The sequence below is a fragment of the Cajanus cajan genome, chromosome 3 (genome assembly GCF_000230855.2).
Source record: "Cajanus cajan strain Asha chromosome 3, NIPB_CcT2T_4, whole genome shotgun sequence".
NCBI classification, from domain to species: Eukaryota; Viridiplantae; Streptophyta; class Magnoliopsida; order Fabales; family Fabaceae; genus Cajanus; species Cajanus cajan.
The window spans coordinates 9,264,260-9,275,509 of NC_138519.1; the positions used below are offsets into that span (position 1 = coordinate 9,264,260).

At 31.6% G+C, this 11,250-nt stretch overlaps 1 protein-coding gene across 1 annotated transcript; it reads left to right on the top strand.

Moving 5' to 3' along the window:
- The first annotated feature begins 1,443 nt into the window (after positions 1-1,443).
- Positions 1,444-7,752, top strand: LOC114914966 (uncharacterized). Its single transcript, XM_029268772.2, has 6 exons — positions 1,444-4,688; positions 4,800-4,926; positions 5,369-5,647; positions 5,728-5,829; positions 5,926-5,986; positions 7,292-7,752. Exons 1-6 carry the CDS (start codon positions 4,327-4,329, stop codon positions 7,354-7,356), a joined length of 996 nt encoding a protein of 331 aa, XP_029124605.2. The 5' UTR covers positions 1,444-4,326; the 3' UTR covers positions 7,357-7,752.
- The last annotated feature ends 3,498 nt before the right edge of the window (positions 7,753-11,250 follow it).

The window sequence follows — 11,250 nt, forward strand, 5'->3', positions numbered from 1 at the left end:
GAGTCTCTGCCAGACAGGCGCTAGGCGCAATTTGGAATTGCGCCAGGCGCGGGAGAGCCTTGGTGCTCTCGGGTTGAGTCGCGCTGGGCGCAACCTCGAGTGCGCCGGGCGCAACCTCGAGTGCGCCGGGCGCAACCTCGAGTGCGCCGGGCGCGCAAGGAAAATGATGATCTATAGGACATTGACTGTTGAGTTGTGCCGAAATTGTTAATCAATGATGTGATATGCTGAACCAAGCGAATTTGATGAATATGTTGTGATGATTAGGGGATTAAGCTAAGATAAATATGTTAGTTGTATTAGAAGTGTATTGTTGAGCTAGAATCAATGGATTAATAAGAGAAATTATATAGTATAGCGGCATTATAGACCGTTGGGCTGAATTGTAGAAAGTAATAATTTTGTTGAATTGCTGTGCTGTGCTGTGCTGTACTGTGCTGAGATATGTTGGGTTGGGTGATATTATAGCCGCTAAGTCGGTGCTGTTGTTAGCCACACATGTGGTGCTGATTCTAACCGCTAAGGCGGTGCTGTTGTTGCCGCTAAGTCGGTGCCGTTATAGCCACTAGAGTGGTGCTGTTGTTGCCGCTTTGCGGTGCCGTTATAGCCACTAGAGTGGTGTTGTTGTTGCTGCTAAGCAGTGCTGATATTGCCGCATTGCGGTGCTGATATTGTTGAGCGGTATAAGCTGTACAAGTGTGCTGATAACTGTATCTGTTGTTATTTATATTGCCAATTATATAATTGTATGATGAATTTTAATTTCACTAGCTTACCCTTCTGTTGTTTTCCATGTTTTTGGACTGCGATGATCATACTATGTATGGGAGCAGGGCAGGAATAGAGGTGCGTCTTGTGGTGAGGTTGGTGGACCTTGCAGCTGTTTTGCTTGGCGATGTGTTGATTTTGCTTGTGGCTACGTGGGATAGTAGCATTTGGTTGTATTTTTCTTTAGTACACTTTAACTCTAGTCAGATTGGAACCTTGTATATCTATATATATTCTAGATCCTATATTCATATACTTGTTCTATCTGTCTGGTGTTTCGAGTGTGCTATGCCGGGCGTAGTGACCAGTCGGGTCGTTACACTAACTAACTTTATTTTGGTATGAATGGATACTATAATTACTATTTACATTTGATACTTATTTTGATAAACTTTTACACATGCATTTCTAGATAAATATTAAACTAAAAATAAGCTTCTATATATATTTTAAAAATTAACTTATGCAAGTCAAAAATATGATTTTAGAGAAACTAATAAAATAGATCTTGTACAAATTAGTTTATACGCTAGTCATTTTCAACTTATTTTCCTTTTTTTCTATTTTCTTTTACTAATAAATCTTTGAAATTAAGTTTTAAGATTTTATTTAGATTGTGATTACTCTTAATTTACTCAATTTCTCTTTCTTTTATTTTCGATATCTTCTTATAATTAAATATTTTTTTACTAAAACTTTCAAATATAATAATTTAATGTTTTTTAAATTCTAACTACTATTCTTTTAGAGAATTGTAACTACTTTCAATTTTTAATTTTCTAATTTTTTAATATAACTTTGTATAAATATTATAATATTTGCTTACTAACTATTTCACAATAATGTTCCAAAAGATATATTTTTTTTTTTCCCGTTATAGCTATAATAAAATATTTTCTAATTAAATCTTTCAACTATAACCTTATTCAACTTTAAATACTCTTCTTTAGCGAAGTATAACTACTCACAATTTACATAATTTTGTATGAATGAGAAATATAATTACTATTGTTATTTGCTTGGAGGTTAGGCCTGTTATGCAAAATTAAAGTTAAAAGTCTAACTAGAACCGTAACTATTTTCAAATTTTTTTAAATATTATAATATTTTCTTATTAATTATTTCAAAATAATTTTCATAAATATTTAATTTTATTCTCTTCTCTTATAGTTATAATAAAATATTTTTTATTAAAATTTTCAATAATAACAATTTTTTTAAAACTCTAACTACCATTCTTTTAGAGAAGCGTAACTACTTTCAATTTTTTAATTTGCTAATATTTGAATCTCACAGTTTTTTTTAAATAATATAATATTTCCTTACTAACTATTTCAAAATAATGTTTCTAAATATATATTTTTATTTTCTTCTCTTTTAGTTATAATGAAATATTTTCTTATTAAAATTTTCAATTATAATTTTTTTTAACTGACTAATTTTTTTTAGAGAACTGTAACTACTCACAATTTACTTAATTTTGTATGAATGAGAAATATAATTACTATTTGAAAAAATGAGAAATATAATTTTAGAGAATGGTAACTATTCACAATTTTCTACTAATTTCAAAGGAAATAAATTTTAAAATTTAGTTTAAATTGTAACTACTCTATTTTTATTTGTGAGAGAAACGTAACTACTATAAATTTACTTGATTTCATATAAACTATTTAAAAATTGTACATCTCAATTATTACATTTTTTAAATATAAAAAATTCTGTCATTAAATTTTTTCTTCTCTGTATTAGACTATTTTTATTTTAAATTTGATTTGTTTATTTTTCTAATGGAAAAAGAAATAAAAAATAAGTTCCCCCGCGCTCTCTCGTATTTACCTTTTGGAAGCTTACTTTTCAAGTCTATTCCTTTTTGAAAGCTTACGTTTCAAGTCTTACGCTCGCACCGTAACCGTATGTGCTCTCTCCCTTTTTACCATGTGCGTCATTCTTTCTTCTGCAAATCGCATTCCATTTCACTAATGTTCTTCATTTTGTCTATACTGTAGATAATAAATTGTAGTGACCCAATTCAATATTGTTGGATGTATTCATTTAAGAGGTATATATTTTTTAATAAAACTTTTTATTATGATTTTATGTCATTCTATTTAATTATAACACTTTTTTACATAAGTGTCATTCTTAGGTTCTTATGTTTCTTGAAAGAAAAGGTAAAAAATAAGGCTAGGGTAGAGGGTTCTATTAGTCAAGCCTATTTATTGGAGGAAACATCTACCTTTGTTTCATTTTACTACCCATCCGAAATAGACACAAGAAGGACGACTAGAATACCACGTAATGTTCATGAAGGTGAAGGTTCATCATCTAGTACTCCAATTTCTATTTTTAACTATCCGGGACATGCAAGTGGAAAATTTCACCAATATTACTTAGAACAACGTGACATCAAAGCTTCTCACTTGTATGTTCTTAAAAATTGTGAAGAAGTGGAGCCATATCTAGAATAAGTTAGCATAAATGAAATTTTATTCATAAGTAGCTATTGCAACTTATATTTTATTCATACTTAGTTTGGTTGATTTATTTTAATTTGTAGAATATTTGCCAACTTCCTCAAAGAGCTTCACCCTGGCATATTGGATTCTCAAATTGATAAGGAAGTAGTTTCTCATTTTCCAAATTGGTTTAAAAATTATGTAGGTTACTAACTTCATACACTATTTAAGTTGTATTTTATCTTTGTAACATAGGTAATAACTCACTTAGTTTACCACATTCCTTAAATAGGTTCAAGATCCACAAAATGAAATTCAAGACCCACTTTTGATTTCTTTGGCTTGGGGCCCATTAAGAAAGGTTAATTCATGGCCTATTTATGTTATAAATGGCTATAAATTTCACACGAAGGCATGGAGTGAATGAATGAAAACTTCTAATTTTGGTGTGTGTACGAGGATGATTTTTTTGGTGTTGACAAATATTATTGAATTAGAGTATACTAGTATACTAATTAAAAAACTAGTCCTCTTCAAGTGTGATTGGTTTGATAATACACTTAATCAGGAGACAAAAATAGACAATAAATATGGAGTTGTTAAAGTAAGGAAATCTTGAAGGTACAATGTATATGATCCATTCATATTTGCACAACAAGCTGAGCAAGTTTATTACACGCCATATCCAAAGGGACACTATGAATGGTTGGATGTCATTAAGACAAAGGCATGTAGTGCTATCACAAATAACATTGTTAATCTCTTTGATAATAATAAGGCTTCATATCAAGATGTTCATGAAGTTTGTGACCTTCACGTAATGTTGCATGTTGAAGTAGATAATTATGAAGATAGTTTTTTGGATATTGGTGGTGTAGCTGATGAAATTGATAGGGTTTTACTTAATCAACTTGAAAAATAATAGCAATGATTTAAATGAGAGTGAAAGTGAAAATTCTAATCAACCTGAAAAGAGTAATTACATTCAGAATGAGAATGATTTCATTGACATAATGTCTACATAGGTAATAATTTTTCTATTCTATTATTTTTCATTTTGTAATATTTTTCTATGATTTAATTAATTTCTTGCATATAGATGGAAGACCCTATAAGTAGAGGTAGAGGTAGAGGTCGAGACAGAGGTTGCGGTCGAGGCAGATGTGGGTTTGTCATAGATTCCACACCATCACCAATTACATCTCAACATCAACATATGGCTAATTCTCCTACTATAGCAACATCATCGGAGGATGTTGGATCAGTTCCATTTACCCCACATATGCATATATCAACTACATCTTCCCCACCTAGAGACATGTTTGCTACCCCTTCATCAACCACACAACCTCCTACTATACTATCATCCTCTATGCATCAGATGCCTCCATTACCACCTGTTCCTGGATTTAGAGATTCCTCTTATGGGAAGATATGGGTTAGTCCAGGAGCTAAGCATGAGTAAGTTCACACATTTGATTTCTATAATTTACTTTAATGATTTAATTTAGTAATTATTATTGGTTTTCTTCTTGTTATTTTCTATTCATTATTACTATTGTTATTTTATAGCTTTTTGCCTCCAAAAGGTCCTAGTAGGGTTATCTCCAACATCATCAAGGCCAAGTATGATAGTCCTTGGCCTAACTGGACTAAGGTGCCACAAGATTATAAGAACATGTGGTTTGATGAATTTAAGGTAACATTGCTTATAATTTTATTATTTTAAGTAGCATTATATGTATAAGGCACATAATTTTGTTTATTTGGTTATTGTTTATTGGTTTTTTTCACCTAATGGGTGTGTATATTCAAGTTTTAGTACAACATTTCAATCAAATACTTGAAGGGCTTTATATCAAGGTGGCAACATACTTGTACTACATAGAATTATTATTTATTTTTATTTGTAGGGAAGGTGATACTTAAATAAATTTTTTGTTTTCCTTTTTTTATAAATGTTGCTTGTTGTCACTTGTATATTTCTCCATTTTTAGTGTTGTTTGTTGTCTTTAATGTTTCACTTCTTGTACATCTGCTTGTTTATGTCCTAATATTTGTATTGCTTTACTTTTGCTACAAGTTTAGTTACTTTATTAATAAGTTTTATTGTTTAAAACTAATTTATTGTTTTCTTACAGAAAAAGTACAAGTGGTTTCCCCGTTATGAAAAATTTGTGAGAGCTACTTTTAACCATAAAGGTTCTGTCATTGTTAAGAATACAATGTCTAAGTTACAAGCGGGTAAGGACAAGGGTGAGTGGATCATTCCTGAAGTTAGGCAGCAATTAGATGCTTATTGGAGTGGAGATGATTTTAAGAAGAAGAGTGATACTAGCAAGCAAAATCGAGCTATTGATAATGGAGCCTCATTGTATACTGGTGAATCCATTTCTATTACAGTGCATCGAAAAAGAATGGTAATTAAAATTCTATGTTCAACTTACCTTTATAGATTTTAATTACAAAAATACTTTAAATTTTAATATTTTATATGTAGGTTCATGAACTTAATCGAGATTCCACAATATTTGATCTAATGGCAAGGACAAAAAAGAATAAGGACGGGCAATGGGTGAATGATAAGGCAAAGGACATAGTTGTAAGCAAATATGTTCATTTAAACCTTAATTGAATGTGAAAAATATTTTATTATTTTTAATAATTATAAGCACTCATGTTTATTTATGTCGTGTAGGATGAGTTCATTCGCCATCGAGAGAACATCCATCCAGTTGATGACACACAAGATGTTTTTGGTGAATAGTCTATGGCTGATGACAATGCCATTTATTTTGATGTTGTCAAAAGAAGCAAAAAAGGGTCATGTGTATGGATTGGGACAATTGGGTGATGAGTTTTTGGAATCAACTCAATGCACTCAACATGATCCTAATCCTAGCATTAATTATCAGGAGGTCATTACTAACCTCAATGCAGAGTTGGCACAAAAAAATATAACAATAGAGTCAATTCAATCAGAGTTATCTAGGACCCAAAACATATATTCTTTAGCAAGTTGTTAATCACTTGGGATTCTCACCTATGACATTTGGTACTATTCCATCAAATCAAGATGGTGATCAAGACATTGGCCCTTCCATTGATGATCATGGTGACCCCCACACCATTATCTACCCACAAACCCACCAACTTAATATAGGATTTCTTGTGGCATTGTTGACTTACTAGTTTACTTTTATTTTGAATACTTGAAGTACTCTTTCATTTTTAAATTTCTTTAGTTGTAATTTGAAGACTTTAAGCTTTTGGATTAACTTTTTTGTGGTATTTTGAAGAATTTCATGTCCTATATTAAAGTTTAGTCAGATTATGTGATTATGATTGTCTTATTATTGGTTGTAATTGTATTTGTTAAATACAGGTTTTATTGGATGGTAATATATAAATACAAATAGAACTAATTACTGTACAGGTAATTTAGTGACCGAAAAATCAGTCACTAAAAGGATTATATACTTTTCTAATTAATATATTAGTCGCTACGTTGATATCTAATCACATCTGTTTCATTAAATTTGCCACCAATTTAGTAACCAAAATCTTGGTATCTAATTTTGTGACTGATATAATCGGTGGCCATTGAAAATTCAAGTTAGTGACCGATATAGCGACTGAATATAAAATATGCTATTTAGCAACCACTTAAACTCATCGCAATATTGGTAACTTTAGTGAATGAATTATATATTTAGGCTACCCCATTTGTCATCGATTAAGTTAACTTAGCGACCGAATGATATTTTTGGTCGCAACTATATTTAGCGACCGAATTTTTTAAAATTGCAACCGATATTTTTGGTTGCTAAATAGGATTTTTTTTGTAGTGACTCATCAATATTTATAGAACCTTCTGATAGGTTTGTCTTGTCAATTTCTGTAGAGGTATATTTTTCTGCTGAAGGACATCATGAATTTGCTTATGAATTTATTTTATATCTTCACCTAAAATTTTTTTGAGTACTGTGCACTTTATATTTAATTTTATGTTTCTCTTATTTGTATTCAAATACTTATACAGATTCTCTATTTATTTGCACTAGACTGGTTCCAAACCATTACAGTGGCCCACCTTGAAGTAGTTCTCCGCTTTATGTACATGGCCTAAGGTCAAGCTTGCTTTTCAAGGAGAGGTGGAGACTGATTCCCAGAAATTGCTGAACTTGGAGATGTTATAGCTGGAGAAGAACGAGCGTTGAAAACAATAATTTAAATTTGAAATAAATTGAGTGAGTAAAAATTTAAGCTGATATTTTAAAAATTTGTAATGTTTGAAATATTATTTAGATTACATATTTTTATTTGTTTTGATATTTTTAAGGAATTTTTTTCTTATTTTATTTTTTAATTAGGAGGAATATATGATTCAAATTTTGTATTACAATTTTTTTCTATATATAGAGAGTCAAGAAATAAAATATGTGTGTTTCGTTTAAGATTCTTGAACGTATGAGTAATTTTATTGTATAAGGACGATTTTTTTTTCATTAGTGGCATCAGAGTTGTGACAAAGAACACACAAAATTTGAGAAACCTTTGTATGATGATAAGACAAATTTTATGATTTGGCAATGTACCATCCAAGATATTTTAGTGCAATATGTCACACCCTCTACCCCAACACACATATACAATAATAAAATATATATATATATATATATAAACTTTTTCATCATTAAAAATCATATTTCCAACCACGTAAGGGTAAATAGTTCACATTCATAAACTTAATCCAAATAATATGTCGATAAAATTACAAAGAAATAAAACTGAATTTTCCAAAATAATTGAATAAGAACATCTTAAACTAATCCTATCTATGTCCCGATGTCACATGTCCTATCAGAGCAAAACCCAACATAGAAGCCTAAGCTTCATCACCAACATCCTCAACCTCACGCTGATGATCACCTGTATAGAAGTCAAAACAAAACAACACGAGAAAAGGGAGTGAGAAACATCTCACTCTGGCTCACAGTGTAGAAATATACACCGGATAGCCAAACACAAACAAAACAAGTATAACATAAATAAATTAATAATAACATCACACTCATCTAAGACATAAACCATCACTTTATCATATAACATTAAAAATGCATAAGTATGGACATGGACTACATATTATCATGCATGTGGCGCCAGTAAAACATCACATGGCATATTGCCGCTAGCAATACACGAAGAGTGTAGTCTAGGAGTACTTGCTGGGTCACACCCTTTGCGCACTCTCACTAGAAGGATATACTACCAGAGTCTCGTCGGAATAGCTAAGCCGCGCAAGATACATCCCATGCACACAATGGGCGAGACTGGGACTTCCAAACTGAGTTATCCCCAAGGACTAATCCCCAAAGCTTTTACACTAGGGGGCCTTCTCTGGCGATGTATTCCATATCGTACCCTTAAAACACTTATGCAAATGATGTCAATCAAGACTCTATGCATTCTCATATCACATTATCATTTCCCATGGTCATTTCACATTATCACATTTCGTCATCACATTTCATTATCACATTTCATATCTCATGTGAAAATCACATTTCACATTATCTCATCTTATTCACAAAGAATCCACAGAGCACTTTAATTTATATCAAAACTCGTTTATTTATAAAATTAAATACATATTTTTAATTCTCATCAAACTAGGAATATAACAGAACAATCAGAAATCTAAACAGAAACTATTCATATTTTGCCTATTTCTCATAGGGTTTACCGCACGAACCCATAGAGCACTCTAAATCATATCAAAACATATTTATTCTTAAAATTAATCACATACTTACACATTACATTTAACAAGGAATACAATAGAGAAATCAGATAGCAAAACAGAAAACTTTCATATTTTGTCTGTTTCTCATAGGGTTTCCCATAAGAATCCACAAAGATCTCAAATCATACAATTAATTGTCTATAAGAAAAATAATAATAATAAATAGATGCAATGGGTGAGAAACCCCTCATACATGAGCATACAAAAAAATACAACACACACAGGATTGAGGGCCAATCTCACTACCCAACATATATTCCCACACCCAGAGCAAGATTTCTCACTCCCCAGCCCCTTACCTCGATAAGCAGGAGCCGAATCTTGTTGGTCGCCCCCTCTAGGTTCCCCTTCGTCTTCAGAGAGGAAGGAGGAAAAATATTAGAAAATGAAAAAAAATGAGTTTTAGAGAGTGCAAAACGCTCTATTTAAAGGAATCAGGCCGCGACAAGAACGGCCCGTTCCGAATCCGGAACGACCCGTTCTGGGCACATAGAACAGGTACAAAAGCCTCTCCCAGAATGGCCCGTTCCAAAACCAGAACGGCCCGTTCTGGGTCAATAATTTATTCTTTAAAATCACATCCAGAACGGCCCGTTTCGAAATTGGAACGGCCCGTTCTGGGTTAAAATTTTGCCCACGGATGCTCAGTTGGAACGGCCCGTTCCCAAACTAGAACGGCCCGTTCCGGGACTATGAAAATCCAGAATATCTGATTAATAAATAAATAAATAACATATATATATATATATATTAAATTAAAATAAAATATCAATACAATTTAAAACATTATTTTCTTCAAATAATAATTATAACAAAATATCATAATTAATAATATTATACAAAATAATTTTCATAAATGATTATTATTAAAAACCTTTAAAAATTCAATCAAACCCATTTAATTAATCAAAATAATTATAAGGAAATAATCTTCATAAATATAAAAATAAATAATAATTATTCATAGTATTAGTAGAAAAATTCAGGGTGTTACAATTCTCTCCTCCTTTTAAAAATTTTGTCCCCGAAATTACCTGAAGCAAATAAAAATGGATAAGTGTCCTGCATTTGACTTTCTAATGTTCCACCTTGGACTTCTGGAATACTACACACAAGTCCACAACTTCCTCTACTCCTCTCTTCACCTTAGACCACCACGCTTCCGCTACGCTATTCTCATACATCCTCATAAGGTCCTAATTCATCTAATAGCTCCTGAGTGAATACTAAGAGTACTCTTATTGCCTTCTTCTAAGATCATCTTCCTTAATTCGGGATTATTAGGCACATAGATTCTATCCTGAAACCACAAAACACTATCAACTTCCACTCGAAAAGGGCTATCTATACCTTTACCAATCCTCTCCACTTGGTTTACTAAGAAAGGATCTAACTCTTAGGCTCCTCTAATCTCATCCATTAATTCACTAGTCACCTTCGACATACTCAATTCAATGCTTCTAAGGGTATGCTCACAAATCAAGCTTAAATCTCTAAACTCTTCAATCAAATTTAACCTTTAAATCATCAAAACGATAGACGAAAGATCATCCTACTCAAGACATCTATCACACATTGCCTTTACTTAGATAACAACTAAGATTAAAATCCTAGTCCTTAAGAAATTTCAACTATCTCCTTTGGTCAAAAGATATTTAAGACTCTAACAATCGCTAAATACCTCCAGCTTAGAATCATATAGGTAGTGTCTCCAAATCTTAATGTAATATCATAACCACTAACTCATAGATAAGGTTGTTCCTCTCATGAATTTTCAATTGCCTAGAAACACAAGCTACTACCTTTCCTTCTTGCATTAACAATGCATCCAAATTCATCTTATAAGTACTACTATATACCACAAAAGGCTTACTAAAATCCAATAATATTAACACTAGTCAATCTTGCCTTAAGAGCTGGAACTACTCTCATACTTACTATCCCACATAAAGACAAAACTCTTCCTAGTGAATGTAGTTAAGGGCAATGCTATCTTAAAAATTCCTTCAATAAATCTCCAATAATAATAAGCTAACCTCATAAAACTCTAATCCTCACTAACTGGCTTAGATATCTCCCCACTTAAACACAACTTCTACCTGAGACAGATCCATGTTTACCTCAACTGGAATTTACAGGAACTAGAAAACTTACCTCATACAAATAAAAAATATTAAAATAAAATAAAATAAAATAAAATAGTAATACTTAGATAAC